The sequence below is a fragment of the Pelobates fuscus genome, chromosome 2 (genome assembly GCF_036172605.1).
Source record: "Pelobates fuscus isolate aPelFus1 chromosome 2, aPelFus1.pri, whole genome shotgun sequence".
Lineage (NCBI taxonomy): Eukaryota > Metazoa > Chordata > Amphibia > Anura > Pelobatidae > Pelobates > Pelobates fuscus.
Window position 1 is genome coordinate 447,674,348 of NC_086318.1, and position 17,221 is coordinate 447,691,568.

Genomic DNA, 17,221 nt, shown 5'->3' on the forward strand with positions numbered 1-17,221 from the left:
GAAAACCCTCAGGATGACCATCTTGTTCCTGTCCGGCTCTGCTTTGTATGGTTAGATATACATGTGCCACATTGGAAAACATACATGTACAGTCCTAGACCTGCTGTCATGTTAAAGACAGGAACTGACCCCTTTCCTGTTAAAGGGACACTATAGTCACCTGAACAACTTTAGCTTAATGAAGCAGTTTTGGTGTATAGAACATGCCCCTGCAGCCTCACTGCTCAATCCTCTGCCATTTAGGAGTTAAATCCCTTTGTTTATGAACCCTAGTCACACCTCCCTGCATGTGACTTGCACAGCCTTCCATAAACACTTCCTGTAAAGAGAGCCCTATTTAGGCTTTCTTTATTGCAAGTTCTGTTTAATTAAGATTTTCTTATCCCCTGCTATGTTAATAGCTTGCTAGACCCTGCAAGAGCCTCCTGTATGTGATTAAAGTTCAATTTAGAGATTGAGATACAATTATTTAAAGTAAATTACATCTGTTTGAAAGTGAAACCAGTTTGTTTTCATGCAGGCTCTGTCAATCATAGCCAGGGGAGGTGTGGCTAGGGCTGCATAAACAGAAACAAAGTGATTTAACTCCTAAATGACAGAGAATTGAGCAGTGAAATTGCAGGGGAATGATCTATACACTAAAACTGCTTTATTTAGCTAAAGTAATTTAGGTGACTATAGTGTTCCTTTAATGCAATGTACAGAATGCATTAAAATATGCAAACAAATACCGTATTTATTCGAGTATAACGCGCACACGTGTATAACGCGCACCCCTAATTTTCGATTAAAAATCGGTATAACATTTTATACCGATTTTTAATCTAAAATTAGGGTGCTTGTTATACTCGAATAAATATTCGAGTGGGTGCTCGATAATACCGACCGCCGGGCTCATTACAAGCCCGGCGGTCCTGGGGGGGCGGGCAGCAAGCGTTTACTCACCTCCGTGCAGCTCCTCCAGCTTCCCACTGTAAATCTCGCGAGACCCGCGGATAGCTCTGACGATGTCTCAGCTGGCCGCGGGTCTCGCGAGATTTACAGTGGGAAGCTGGAGGAGCTGCACGGAGGTGAGTAAACGCTTGCTGCCCGCCCCCCCCAGGACCGCCGGGCTTGTAATGAGCCCGGCGGTCCTGGGAGGTATATTTATTCGAGTATAACGCGCACCCCTAATTTTAAATTAAAAATCGGTACAAAATTTTGCGCGTTACATACATATCGTGAAAGTAGAAAACTGATACAGCTGGCAGACCCCACATGGGAAAGCCAATCAGTAGCTTCCTCTGCTGGTCTTTGGGGTTGGTTTCTTATCCCATAAACCCCTAGACTTGAAGAGTCTACTGATTATGTATTCATACCCTCACCATCTTTGGAGATCTGTGTATGCAGGGCCCTATTGAAAATATCTTATTTCCTTATTATATGATTACATCTGTGCAATATATATGTCACGGGAACAGAATTTGGGGCAAGGAATTGGAAAATAAAAAAATTTCAGGGAGGTGACAGTGCTGCTAGACATTAGCTTCCTGTCAATCATTGTTATAAGCTCCGCCCTTTGTATAGAGCGAGCATACAGAGAGGAGGAGAAACAATTTGTGCCCTGGCTGTGCCTGTCCTGAACTGGATTATGATGTTTAATCTGTTATATGTTAAATTAGAAATATTGGGCATGACTTGAAAAAGGTTTTCAATGTTTAATTCAGTGGTGTAAATCCTAGAGATGTAGCAGTTCCCTTTAACACAAGAACACGCCACGTAGTCCCATTCCTCACCAGAACTTGTGAAGACGGATGGATCATGCCTTTACATAAAGCCCTACCCAGGAAGCATAGAAAGGGATTCATTGAATATAGAGTAACCGCGTGGAATTGTATTTTTTCTCAAATTTACCTTCATTTGCTCTGAAGTGGTCATGGTTCTTGGAGTTTGTATGTGTTCATTCATATGTTGACTGCGCTCATCTGATGCTCTCAGCCAATGAATAACTGGAGGGATTGGCTTCCAGCGTCTGCCATCATTGGAGCCAACTAAATGGAAACCAATACAAAACGAGAACAGTGCCTGGCTACTTCTAGCATCATAACCTCTACAGCTGGCTACCATACAGTGGTTATGGTGCTTGGTGTTGCCCTTTCATTTATCACAGCCGTGGTCACTTACAGACTGTGTGGATTTATTCAATGCAATCAGTCACTTTAAACCTTTACAGCTAAGAATGAAGAGCATGATTATAAATGTTATTATACAGACATGATTATGAATGTTATTATACAGACATGATTATAAATGTTATTATACAGACATGATTATGAATGTTATTATACAGACATGATTATGAATGTTATTATACAGACATGATTATAAATGTTATTATACAGACATGATTATAAATGTTATTATACAGACATGATTATAAATGTTATTATACAGACATGATTATGAATGTTATTATACAGACATGATTATGAATGTTATTATACAGACATGATTATGAATGTTATTATACAGACATGATTAGCAGGTGGTTGAGGAAAAAAAAAAGATTTTGTTGTAGAGAATTCGAGGTCGAACATAGAACTTGATGACTGTCTTCTATTGATCCTTTCCTCAGTCCAACTTTGCCATGGGACGACTGCCCTCCACCTACCGGAAATGCTACATGTTGGACTTTGGCCTGGCACGGCAATACACCAACACTACTGGAGAAGTACGACCGGTGAGTGCCCAGAGTTTGATGGTTCAGGGTAAACGTTGTGGTCCCACTGAGCACATGGCAACCGTTGGATAGTGTGTGGTTTATAGTGAATAGCCAATAGGGTGACATTCATTGTGAAATGTGCAGCATTCAGGGATACAATCGCTAAAATTGAAATCAGATGATGGGAGGGAGCTAGAGTATAAATCAATGTATTTCATTGGTTTTCAACAACTAGCCTTTGGAACATGTTTTGCATTAAATTCTGTATTTAATAAGGCAATTTATAAATTAACATCAAGCCTCCCTATAATATATAACTCCTCCTATATCTCTGTATAACCCACTTTATAACTCCTCCTATATCCCTGTATAACCCACTCTACAACTCCTCCTATATCTCTGTATAACCCACTCTATAACTCCTCCTATATCTCTGTATAACCCTCCCTGTAACTCTTTCTATAACTCCATGTGTCCCTCACTGTAACTCCTCCTATTACTCCATGTGTCCCTCACTGTAACTCCTCCTATATCTCTGTATAACCCACTCTATAACTCCTCCTATATCTCTGTATAACCCTCCCTGTAACTCTTTCTATAACTCCATGTGTCCCTCACTGTAACTCCTCCTATTACTCCATGTGTCCCTCACTGTAACTCCTCCTATATCTCTGTATAACCCACTCTATAACTCCTCCTATATCTCTGTGTAACCCACTCTATAACTCCTCCTATATCTCTGTATAACCCACTCTATAACTCCTCCTATATCTCTGTGTAACCCACTCTATAACTCCTCCTATATCTCTGTATAACCCACTCTATAACTCCTCCTATATCTCTGTGTAACCCTCCCTACAACTCCTCCTATAACCCCACGTATCCCTCACTGTAACTCTTCCTTTTACTCCATGTATCCCTCCATGTAACTCCTCCTATTAATACATATAACCCTCCCTGTAACTCCTCCTATTACTCAATGTATCCCTCCATGTAACTCTTCCTATTAATACATATAACCCTCCCTGTAACTCCTTCTATTACTCCATAAAACCCTCCCTATAACTCCTCCTATTACTCCATATAACCCTCCCTATAAGTCCTCCTATTACTCCATATAACCCTCCCTGTAACTCCTCCTATTACTCCATATAACTCCCCTATTACTCCATATAACCCTCCCAATAACCCCTCCTATTACTCCATATAACCCTCCCTGTAACTCCTGTTATTACTCCATATAACCTCCCTATAACTCCTCCTATTACTCCATATAACTCTCCCTGTAACTCCTGTTATTACTCCATATAACCTCCCTATAACTCCTCCTATTACTCCATATAACCCTCCCTGTAACTCCTCCTATTACTCCATGTTTCCTTCCCTGTAACTCTTCCTATTACTTCACGTGTCCCTCCCTGTAACTCTTCCTATTACTTCACGTGTCCCTCCCTGTAACTCCTCCTATTACTCCATGTATCCCTCCCTGTAACTCCTCCTATTACTCCATATAACTCTCCCTGTAACTCCTGTTATTACTCCATATAACCTCCCTATAACACCTCCTATTACTCCATATAACTATCCCTGTAACTCCTGTTATTACTCCATATAACTCTCTCTGTAACTCCTCCTATTACTCCATGTATTCCTCCCTGTAACTCCTCCCAATACTTTCTATAACTCCTCCTATTACTCAATATAACCCTCCATATAACTCATCCCATTGCTGCAGCGAGTGAGTGAGTTGGGGTTAGAATGCTGCGGCTAGTGAGTGAGTGGGGGATAGAATGCTGTGGCTAGTGAGTGAGTGGGGGAGAGAATGCTGCGGCTAGTGAGGGAGTGGGGGATAGAATGCTGCGGCTAGTGAGTGAGTGGGGGATAGAATGCTGCGGCTAGTGAGTGAGTGGGGGAGAGAATGCTGCGGCTAGTGAGGGAGTGGGGGATAGAATGCTGCGGCTAGTGAGTGAGTGGGGGATAGAATGCTGCGGCTAGTGAGTGAGTGGGGGATAGAATGCTGCGGCTAGTGAGGGAGTGGGGGATAGAATGCTGCGGCTAGTGAGTGGGGGATAGATGCTGCGGCTAGTGAGTGGGGGATAGAATGCTGCGGCTAGTGAGGGAGTGGGGGATAGAATGCTGCGGCTGGTGAGGGAGTGGGGGATAGAATGCTGCGGCTGGTGAGGGAGTGGTGGATAGAATGCTGCGGCTAGGGAGTGAGTGGGGGATAGACTGCTGCGGCTGGTGAGTGAGGGCTAGAATGCTGCGGCTAGGGAGTGAGTGGGGGATAGAATGCTGCGGCTAGTGATTCAGTGGTGGATAGAATGCTGCGTCTAGTGAGTGAGGATAGAATGCTGCGTCTAGTGAGTGAGGGATAGAATGCTGCGGCTAGTGAGTGGGGGATAGAATGCTGGGGATAGAATGCTGCGGCTAGTGAGGGAGTGGGGGAGAGAATGCTGCGGCTGGTGAGAGAGTGGGGGATAGTATGCTGCGGCTGGTTAGGGAGTGGTGGATAGAATGCTGCGGCTAGGGAGTGAGTGGGGGATAGACTGCTGCGGCTAGGGAGTGAGTGAGGGATAGAATGCTGCGGCTGGTGATTCAGTGGTGGATAGAATGCTGCGTCTAGTGAGTGAGGATAGAATGCTGCGGTTAGGGAGTGAGTGAGGGATAGAATGCTGCGGTTAGGGAGTGAGTGAGGGATATAATGCTGCGGCTGGTGAGTGAGTGGTGGATAGAATGCTGCAGTCCGTGAGTGAGGGGGGGACGGGACAGAATGCTGCAGTCCGTGAGTGAGTGAGGGCAGAATGCCGCAGTCAGTGAGTTACATAGTTACATAGCTGAAAAGAGACTTGCGTCCATCAAGTTCAGCCTTCCTCACATTTGTTTTTTGCTGTTGATCCAAAAGAAGGCAAAAAAATCCAGTTTGAAGCAAAAATACCTGGATCCTTTATCCTTGGATCAAGCAGCATTTACCCTACATTGAAAAATTATATCCTTGAATATTCTGTTTTTGCAAGTATGCTAGTAGCTGTTTGAACATCTGTACGGACTCTGATAAAACCACTTCTTCAGGCAGAGAATTCCACATCCTGATTGTTCTTACAGTAAAAAAACCTTTCCTTTGCCTTAGACGAAATCTTCTTTCTTCCAGTCTAAACGCATGGCCTCGTGTCCTATGTAAAGTCCGGTTTGTGAATAGATTTCCACATAATGGTTTGTATTGGCCCCGAATATATTTGTATAATGTTATCATATCCCCTCTAAGGCGACATTTTTCTAAACTAAAGAGGTTTAAATTTGTTAACCTTTCTTCATAGCTGATATGTTCCATTCCTTTTTTTAATTTTGTAGCCCGCCTCTGCACTTTTTCTTTTGCCATAATATCCTTATTTAGATCTGGTGCCCAAAATTGCACAGCATATTCAATATGTGGTTGTAACGGCACCCCGGTATAGAAGGGGTTAAAGCCGTTTAGGATATTCCCTTCCCAAACACAAATGCAGCTACCGAACACTCCGATCAGCCAAACAAGCAACCATACGAAATCCACACTCCAAACAGCCGAACAGGAAAACCATACAAATAAATCCCCCCAAGTACCAGACGAGGCTTCGTATTGAGGATCAAGTTTAATGGGCCTATCTGCCCGGTATTTATGCAGGTCTTCCACCAGGTGGACACTCCCCTAGGGGACCTGGTGGAAAACTGGGACAAAATACTACAGTAACCAATCAGAGCATTACAGAGATAAACACTCCCACAGGCACATTGTAAACCCTCCTCTCTATCCTGGAGATAATTGGGAAGTAACTCAATTATCTTCAAGGATAGAGGCAAAACTCCATTTTACACATGGTAATAAAAACACAAAAATATACAATATAAAAACTACTGAATGAAATAGTTCCATTTAACGTATCCCCAGATAGCTTACATCTGAGCGCATTATTACCGAATTGCGCTCAGATCACATACATATAGTTCAATCGCCATGGAGCTAAAGTCTTTCACATAGTCTTTCATTATACGAATGGGCTCCATGGGATAGCTATCTGGGGTGACTCTGTTCGTATTACAAAGTACCGAATGGTACGGCGTTCGTATGAACTGAAGAATAGAAGAAGGGAGGTCGGTGGCTTCAGCGGTGTTCGTGAGAAAATAGTGTCCGTTTTTAGATCCATGAAATCGCCAACAAACACCGCTGGGCATTCGTATGTCCAAGATGGCCGCCGCCACGTGTTCGTTCATACGAAAGAATACCACCCAGCCGACATTTGACAATTAGGAAGTGTCTGCGGTTAACCACAACGTTCTAAACTTCTAATGAGGCCAAGAGATCAACAAGCAGCACACTTCCATGCTGGGTGGCTGGCCGTTCGGCAGTTCATTCAGTAAAACAGGGAATAACGTAGGGGCTTTACGGACAAGGAAATAGCCGAACAAACAGACGAACCTAGAGGGAATAAAAGTAGTTTAAAGACAGAGAGGTCTGTCACAATGGTCTTACCAGCGATTTATAAAGAAGGAAAATGATATTCTCGTCCCGAGAATGAATGCCCTTTTTCATGCATGACAATACCTTACTGGCCTTAGCCACTGCTGATTGACATTGCACATTGTTGCATAGTTTGTGGTCTATAACAATCCCCAAGTCCTTTTCGTGTGTTGCTATCCCTAATTTGCTTCCATTAAGGGTATACGTTGCTTGTGCATTCTTTACCTTGAAGTGCATAACTTTGCATTTTTCAACATTAAAGTGAGTGTGGGCAGAATGCTGCAGTGAGTGTGGAGGGTGGCAAATGCAGCATTTAGAGAGTAAATGAGGTACAGAACACTGCAATCATTATTACGGTCCGTGTATGGGGGAGCAGATAGGATCACTGGGGTTGCAATCTGCATTTATTCATTTTCCTTTTAATTTGAGGTATTTTATTTCAAATTATCGTTTTATTTCAAGGTATCGTTTTGAGTTATCATTTTCTTTTGTTCCTTCATTGTTTTTCCTTTCTGTTTTTCAGTTTGTTTTTCGAGCTGTTGCAGTTTATTTTTGCCGCTGGAAACATGCTGTGTGAGTCTCCATCCATCATCATTTTATTTCGCTTCTTAATAAATATTTCATTTGCAGCCTGACAACCTGTAGCTGTAGTTGCTGTGTGTATCCTGGGTGCATGTTGTGTGTCATTGTGTAGTTGCTGTGTGTATCCTGGGTGCATGTTGCATGTCAGTGTGTAGTTGCTGTGTGTATCCTGGGTGCATGTTGTGTGTCATTGTGTAGTTGCTGTGTGTATCCTGGGTGCATGTTGTGTGTCATTGTGTAGTTGCTGTGTGTATCCTGGGTGCATGTTGTGTGTCTGTGTGTATCCTGGGTGCATGTTGTGTGTCTGTGTGTATCCTGGGTGCATGTTGTGTGTCATTGTGTAGTTGCTGTGTGTATCCTGGGTGCATGTTGTGTGTCATTGTGTAGTTGCTGTGTGTATCCTGGGTGCATGTTGTGTGTCATTGTGTAGTTGCTGTGTGTATCCTGGGTGCATGTTGTGTGTCATTGTGTAGTTGCTGTGTGTATCCTGGGTGCATGTTGTGTGTCATTGTGTAGTTGCTGTGTGTATCCTGGGTGCATGTTGTGTGTTATTGTGTAGTTGCTGTGTGTATCCTGGGTGCATGTTGTGTGTCATTGTGTAGTTGCTGTGTGTATCCTGGGTGCATGTTGTGTGTCAGTGTGTAGTTGCTGTGTGCATCCTGGGTGCATGTTGTGTGTCAGTGTGTATTTGCTGTGTGCATCCTGGGTGCATGTTGTGTGTCAGTGTGTATTTGCTGTGTGCATCCTGGGTGCATGTTGTGTGTCAGTGTGTACTTACTGTGTGTATCCTGGGTGCATGTTGTGTGTCAGTGTGTAGTTGATGTGTGTATCCTGGGTGCATGTTGTGTGTCAGTGTGTAGTTGCTGTGTGTATCCTGGGTGCATGTTGTGTGTCAGTGTGTAGTTGATGTGTGTATCCTGGGTGCATGTTGTGTGTCAGTGTGTAGTTGCTGTGTGTATCCTGGGTGCATGTTGTGTGTCAGTGTGTAGTTGCTGTGTGTATCCTGGGTGCATGTAGTGTGTCAGTGCTTAGTTTCTGTGTGGATCCTGGGTACATGTAGTGTGTCATTGTGTAGTTGCTGTATGCATCCTGGGTGCATGTTGTGTGTCAGTGTGTAGTTGCTGTGTGTATCCTGGGTGCATGTAGTGTGTCAGTGTGTATCCTGGGTGCATGTTGTGTGTCAGTGTGTAGTTTCTGTGTGGATCCTGGGTGCATGTAGTGTGTCAGTGTGTAGTTTTTGTGTGGATCCTGGGTGCATGTTGTGTGTCAGTGTGTAGTTTCTGTGTGTATCCTGGGTGCATGTTGTGTGTCATTGTGTAGTTGCTGTGTGTATCCTGGGTGCATGTTGTGTGTCAGTGTGTAGTTTCTGTGTGGATCCTGGGTGCATGTAGTGTGTCATTGTGTAGTTGCTGTGTGTATCCTGGGTGCATGTTGTGTGTCAGTGTGTGGTTGCTGTGTGTATCCTGGGTGCATGTAGTGTGTCAGTGTGTAGTTTCTGTGTGGATCCTGGGTGCATGTAGTGTGTCATTGTGTAGTTTCTGTGTGGATCCTGGGTGCATGTAGTGTGTCATTGTGTAGTTTCTGTGTGGATCCTGGGTGCATGTAGTGTGTCATTGTGTAGTTTCTGTGTGGATCCTGGGTGCATGTAGTGTATGCATAGGTGGTATGGGGTGGTTAGAAAGGTTTGAGCATTGTTTGTGTGACCATGTATTGTGTATTTCCTGTTGTGTTGCTGCTCAGTGGAATCATAATCTGTAGGTCTGTCCTGCTGATTCACTGACTGTAACATGTATCCATTAGGAGCTGCTTGCGTGTGGATATTATAAGGTAAGTATCCTTGAACGGGACTCACGTTAAATGCCAGGCTTTTACCAGGAAAGTCACTGCTATCTTGCATAATGTATTTTATAGGACGATTCCCTTTATAGCCCCATGCACACCAATTCCCTGCTGCAGGCCTCGGGATAACCTTGTGCACGTAAAACAGCATTGATGACTGATACAGTGATAGTGAGGAGCTTGCCACAGCCTGTAAGAATACTCTGACAGAAAACTAGTAATTATTCTAAGACATGGATCGGTTGTCTGTTTATTTCACCCATAGAGTGGCCTATTGCTGGGTGCGCACTCATGAAATATCTTTGGAAAATCAGATATCATTCAGAAAGTCATGATCAGATACAACACGGAAGTTACAGTCCGACACGATGCAGGGAGTTACAGTCCGACACGATGCAGGGAGTTACAGTCCAACACGATGCAGGGAGTTACAGTCCGACACGATGCAGGGAGTTACAGTCCGACACGATGCAGGGAGTTACAGTCCGACACGACGCAGGGAGTTACAGTCCGACACGACGCAGGGAGTTACAGTCCGACACGACGCAGGGAGTTACAGTCCGACACGACGCAGGGAGTTACAGTCCGACACGACGCAGGAAGTTACAGTCCGACACGACTCGGGACGTTACAGTCCGACACGACTCGGGACGTTACAGTCCGACACGACTCGGGACGTTACAGTCCGACACGACTCGGGACGTTACAGTCCGACACGACTCGGGACGTTACAGTCCGACACGACTCGGGACGTTACAGTCCGACACGACTCGGGACGTTACAGTCCGACACGACTCGGGACGTTACAGTCCGACACTTTTGAGACATGGAACAGAAAGTTACAGTCACATATGCTGCAATGAGTTAAGGTTTTTTTTTCCTGCAAGTTTTTAGCAGCAATCATTTACATATCTCTTTCCATAGGTTCCTCCTTAATATATACTGAAACAATATATATATATATATCTGCCTTTTCCTGATCTTCATTTACTAACACGCCCATCTCTGATTTCAGTGTACCTACACTTTCATTTTTTTAAAACGTTTGTTCTTTAGAATTTATGTACTAAAAGATGTTTTGGGGTTGATCGCGTTTTGGGGTTGATCGCGTTTTGGGGTCGACTTATCACTTTAGGGATACTTTGTATTAACTGGGCTAGTTTTTTTTACTGTTTGGATGATTTACTAAACATGGGCTGATAAAATGATTTTTTGCAATTTTTTTCCTACAAATTGGGAATACAGTATATTACTCTCTGTGTGTCCTGATTATGATGGAGAAAGAGGCAATTCTTGGTAATGTGTGTATATTTTCTGTTACAGCCTCGCAATGTTGCAGGTTTCCGGGGGACCGTCCGTTATGCATCAGTAAATGCTCACAAAAACAGAGTGAGTATCTTCATTCCACATCCTGAGAAAAGCTAGATCACTTCCTCTTCTATGACACAAAATGCAAGCCTCCTTCCTTCCTCCTCCCTGCCACAATAACCGCCTCCTTCCTTCCTCCTCCCTGCCAGAATAACAGCCTCCTTCCTTCCTCCTCCCTGCCAGAATAACAGCCTCCTTCCTTCCTCCTCCCTGCCAGAATAACCGCTTCCTTCCTCCTCCCTGCCAGAATAACCGCCTCCTTCCTTCCTCCTCCCTGCCAGAATAACCGCCTCCTTCCTTCCTCCTCCCTGCCAGAATAACCGCCTCCTTCCTTCCTCCTCCCTGCCAGAATAACCGCCTCCTTCCTTCCTCCTCCCTGCCAGAATAACAGCCTCCTTCCTTCCTCCTCCCTGCCAGAATAACCGCCTCCTTCCTTCCTCCTCCCTGCCAGAATAACCGCCTCCTTCATTCCTCCTCCCTGCCAGAATAACCGCCTCCTTCCTTCCTCCTCCCTGCCAGAATAACCGCCTCCTTCCTTCCTCCTCCCTGCCAGAATAACCGCCTCCTTCCTTCCTCCTCCCTGCCAGAATAACAGCCTCCTTCCTTCCTCCTCCCTGCCAGGATAACCGCCTCCTTCCTTCCTCCTCCCTGCCAGAATAACCGCCTCCTTCCTTCCTCCTCCCTGCCAGAATAACCGCCTCCTTCCTCCTCCCTGCCAGAATAACAGCCTCCTTCCTTCCTCCTCCCTGCCAGAATAACCGCCTCCTTCCTTCCTCCTCCCTGCCAGAATAACAGCCTCCTTCCTTCCTCCTCCCTGCCAGAATAACCGCCTCCTTCCTTCCTCCTCCCTGCCAGAATAACCGCCTCCTTCCTTCCTCCTCCCTGCCAGAATAACAGCCTCCTTCCTTCCTCCTCCCTGCCAGAATAACAGCCTCCTTCCTGCCAGAATAACAGCCTCCTTCCTTCCTCCTCCCTGCCAGAATAACCGCCTCCTTCCTTCCTCCTCCCTGCCAGAATAACCGCTTCCTTCCTTCCTCCTCCCTGCCAGAATAACCGCCTCCTTCCTTCCTCCTCCCTGCCAGAATAACCGCTTCCTTCCTTCCTCCTCCCTGCCAGAATAACCGCCTCCTTCCTTCCTCCTCCCTGCCAGAATAACCGCCTCCTTCCTTCCTCCTCCCTGCCAGAATAACCGCCTCCTTCCTTCCTCCTCCCTGCCAGAATAACCGCCTCCTTCCTTCCTCCTCCCTGCCAGAATAACCGCCTCCTTCCTTCCTCCCTGCCAGAATAACAGCCTCCTTCCTTCCTCCTCCCTGCCAGGATAACCGCCTCCTTCCTTCCTCCTCCCTGCCAGAATAACAGCCTCCTTCCTTCCTCCTCCCTGCCAGGATAACCGCCTCCTTCCTTCCTCCTCCCTGCCAGAATAACCGCTTCCTTCCTTCCTCCTCCCTGCCAGAATAACAGCCTCCTTCCTTCCTCCTCCCTGCCAGAATAACCGCCTCCTTCCTTCCTCCTCCCTGCCAGGATAACCGCCTCCTTCCTTCCTCCTCCCTGCCAGAATAACAGCCTCCTTCCTTCCTCCTCCCTGCCAGGATAACCGCCTCCTTCCTTCCTCCTCCCTGCCAGAATAACCGCCTCCTTCCTTCCTCCTCCCTGCCAGAATAACCGCCTCCTTCCTTCCTCCTCCCTGCCAGAATAACCGCCTCCTTCCTTCCTCCTCCCTGCCAGGATAACCGCCTCCTTCCCTCTCCCTATGTGACAGAAAGGCAACAGAATGTGTAAAACCCTCTCCTCTATAAGACAATTGTACAAAAACAATCACTTATCGTAGTAATGAGAGCAGCTTCCTCTCGGGATATTCCAGACTTTATCCCATACAAAATGGAAAATGTATATAGATGGCAGAGGAGTATAGCTGATAATCTACAGAAACAAAACACAAAGCAATAGTGTGATACTGTAAATAAACATAAGAACTGCGCAAATATAAGTGGAGCTCACAAGATGCAGAAAGTAAGATCGCCTTCGGGTGCCTCCCCTTGGATATATGGGGGTATTTCCAGAACACCCTCTCAGCTGGTTGATGGTATCGCCACAATATGGAAGTCAGGACTCAGGAAATGGTTAAGAAATCTGCTTTATTTAGTAAGCATAAAAAGTAAAAAAAAAAACTAATATGGTCCAACATGTTTTGTCTAACAAATAGACTTCTTCAGGGACTCAATAATAAAACCAAATAAATAAAAATATCAAAATAGCAGCATAACCCTTCCCTCCCCAGTCCTTCCTTATATGTGGCTGTCTTTTCTTCCTATTGGTGGTCCAGGGGCTTGTCCTCCCTGTCCAGCTGTTTCAAGGGATTCCTCAATTGATTTTCGCGGGTATCAGATCCGTGTGACGTCACTTCCGGTTTGTACTTCCTGGTGACTTATGCGTTCCAAATGCAGCCATTTTGCGTTCCACCTTCGGTAATACACAATAACTATACCATACTGATGCAGACCTGAATAAGTCATTGGTTCAAAGTAAGGGCGCCTACAGGGCTCAAAAAAGGGGTAAATTATAGTACATATCCAAAGTATATCCAGCATATAATGTACTTAACCCCTTAAGGACGCAGGACGTTCTATGCCGTCCTTAAGGAACCATCTCTAAACGCCGGAGGGCGGCATAGAACGTCCTCTGCGTCCTTTGTACTTACACTGTATGGGGACTTACCTGGGAGCCCAGGGAGTCCCCCTCCTTCCTCTTCGGCCCCTCTGGGCCATGTGATCGTGAAGTCTCCCGAGTATAACAGTACCCCCCATGTACAGGTTTTATGGTGTTTTCAAAAGTTACAGCGTCAAATATAAGTTTCAGTTTTTTCACATCGAAATTTGCCAGGTTGGCTATGTTGCCTTTGAGAGCGTATGGTAGCCCAGGAGTGAGAATTACCCCCATGATGGCACACCATTTGCAATAGTAGACAACCCAAGGTATTGCAAATGGGGTATGTTCAGTCTTTTTTAGTAGCCACTTAGTCACAGTCACAAAATTGGCGTTAAAATTAGTTTTTTGCATTTTCAAATATTAACACTAACTTTGGCCAGTGTTTGTGACCAAGTGGCTACTAAAAGAGACTGGACATACCCCATTTACAATACCTAGGGGTGTCTACTATTGCAAATGGTATGCCATCATGGCTTAACCCCAAAGGAATCTGGTCTGGATTCCAAATATAATGTGTACAGAGAAAGGATTTGGGGCACACCCGAGACCTGCATTTTGCATGAAAGGTGCTGCCGCAGTGACTCTAACGGCACCCCCAGGCATAAAAGGGGTTAACAGCTGTTTAGTAGATCTTCCCTTCCAGAGACACAGGCACAGCTACTGTAGACACCAATCCACCGAACCGGAGAAGCATATGAATGCCGTAAACAGCTGAACCAGAACCATATGAATGCTGTAAACAGCCGAATAGGAAAAACCATACAAATAGGTCTACACTCCTAGCAGTTAAACTGGAACAGCATACAGTAAATCCCCCTAAGAACGAGACAAAGCTCCGTGTTGAGGGTCAAGCAGTGAACAGACAGAGCTGTGGGTTTATTGTTCTTATATACACATTAGTACCACCCACAGGGTTTTGGAAAACAACCAATAAACACGTACAATACACTCAGACACTCCCACACAAAATCCTCCCCTCTGCCTGTGATACAATTACCTTACACAATGGGTAATGTAATTATCACAGACAGAGAAATACAGTTTTTCCACATTATTCATAACTTTAAAAGTATGCATCACATTCACATAAATTTACATTTTCAGAATCAGCATACTCCAAATACAAACATACGTCAAAATCATACAAATTGGTCCAGTGGTTCAAAAGATAGATTGTAGTCCTTTGTGACCAAATGAAGCATGGCTTTTCTGCCCCAAACCAGTTCCACAGAGTCTTCTATCCTGGAGATAATTGGGAAGTAATCCAATTATCTCCAAGGACAGAGGCAAAACTCCATTAAGCACATGGCAGTAAAAAGACAGTAAAATACAATAAAATACACGAGGTTACATTTATTACATAAAATACAGACATACAACATATCCCCAGATAGCTTAGGTCTGAGCGCACATTATTACTGAATGGCACTCAGACCACACACACATACAGTTCAATTGCCATGGAGCCAAAGTCTTTCCCATAGTCTTTCATTATACGAATGGGCTCCATGGCATAGCTATCTGGGGTATCACCGCTCAAACAGGGCAAGTACCGAATGACCCGGCTTTCATGTCTTTGCAGGGGAAAATCAAGCGTTTCAACATGGGGCCATAGTCTAAAGGCACCAGGCGGGCAACCAGGTTCCTCCAATGCACAGTGGCGAGATTGGTCTCGTCACAGTGACCAAAGTTCATAAATGAGAAAATAAATAGTTGCGGCGCACTCAGACTACAAAAAATATAACACAATATTTATTCTTAGATAGGCATTTTAGTACTTTGTTTATTTTCTCATATAGGAAGTTTGGTCACTGCGGGAGCACCTTTCATGCAAAATGCAGGTCTCGGGTGTGCCCCCAATCCTTTCTCTATTCACAGTTAGAAAGTCATGTAGAACTGTTTCCCGTGAATAAAATGATATATAATAAGTGTGGGTGCACATAATATGGAAGAGGTGAATTACGCCTGAACAGACACATAGCACAAATGCCAGGTTTTGTTTACGTTTTGTTTTGATCACAACGTGTACATTTGACTCAGTCCTTAAGGGGTTAAAAAGATAGAAGGAAATCCAGATGGGACACAAACATTCAATGAGGCTGCACTTATCCAGTATATAGGTAAACAACACCAATTAGTTGAATAAATTGGACTTCGAATGTAACAATTTATAATGGAAAATTAGAAATTATGATTATAGATATGGAAATCTAAATTTTGATTGAGAATCCAAATGTTTATGACTTCTATATTGTGTTGTAATACCTTATATTGGAAGGCAGTGCTGCCTCATATTTATCCAACTCATGTGGAATATACAAACCAATAGATACATGAAAAGCATATATTTACAAAACTTAGATCCCTCCTCTATATGGTTATGTTGGTGTATTAAATATTAGAGAAACGTATTAATCAGCCATTTATTCAATAGTACAAAGTGCTTGCATGATAGATGTCCCATCTAAAAATGGAGGCAATAAACCATAAGGACAGTAAAAAATAAAAACTATATACAATCCTAATAACCCAAAAAGATGTATTCTTGGAGAGGGATATCCGGCCATAACTGTTGTCTAACTGGCGAATTCACCTCTATATAAAAAAATATATATATCTAAAGGAAGCACACTATATCTACATCTGCATTAAGACCACCTGGCTCCAAAGAGCCCAATTGGTGGATCCAAAAAGTCTCACGTTGTGTGAGTCTATCTCCTCTATTTCCCCCTCTCCAATGCGGTGGAACTTGTTCTATTCCAAAAAAAAGAGAATTGATTCCAACTAAAATATGAAGAGGAGTTACAATGTGCAGGGACTGTATGGTTGGTGACCTTCCTTCTGATGGTTCCAAAGTCTTCTAAGATCCGTACTTTTAATTTTCTTTTTGTTTTACCAACATATTGCTTGCCACACGGGCACTGCAATAAATATATTACGTGATGATTTTTTTTACTTTTTATACTTACTAAATAAAGCAGATTTCTTAACCATTTCCTGAGTCCGGACTTCCATATTGTGGCGATACCATCAACCAGCTGAGAGGGTGTTCTGGAAATACCCCCATATATCCAAGGGGAAGCACCCTAAGGCAATTTTACTTTCTGCATCTTGTGAGTTCCACTTAGATTTGCGCTAGGGATCGACCGATTATCAGTTTTACCGATATTATCGACTGATATTCTGTATTTTCGGCAATATCGGTATCGGCCAATAAAGATACCGATATTGCCGATCATACATAACAGGACCGCCGGGCTCATCACAAGCACGGCGGTCTTGGGGGGGCCGGCAGCAAGCTGTGACTTACCTTCCCAGCAGCTCCTTCAGCTCCCATGTCAAATCAGATGTCAGATTTACACTGGAGAGTTGGAGGAGCTGCTGGGAAGGTAAGTCACAGCTTGCTGCCGGCCCCCCCACTGCTCAGCCAATGCCACTGGATCACCAGAGATTAACATATCCCCCCTCCCTGGCCAGGTAACAAGCAGGGAGGGGGGGACAAATATATATATATATATATATAAAACATATAA

At 44.4% G+C, this 17,221-nt stretch overlaps 1 protein-coding gene across 4 annotated transcripts in view; it reads left to right on the plus strand.

The window, feature by feature from the left end:
• Positions 1 to 17,221, plus strand: part of TTBK1 (tau tubulin kinase 1) — a 303,323-nt gene that overhangs the window by 175,192 nt on the left and 110,910 nt on the right. For 3 of the 4 annotated variants that reach the window (XM_063444162.1, XM_063444163.1, XM_063444161.1), the window contains 2 exons: positions 2,615 to 2,719; positions 10,938 to 11,003. In XM_063444162.1, coding sequence (XP_063300232.1) covers positions 2,615 to 2,719; positions 10,938 to 11,003 — 171 coding nt within the window. Of the gene's footprint in view, positions 1 to 2,614; positions 2,720 to 7,716; positions 7,767 to 10,937; positions 11,004 to 17,221 lie in introns of all 4 variants that reach the window. The other variant, XM_063444164.1, reaches the window with a different exon arrangement.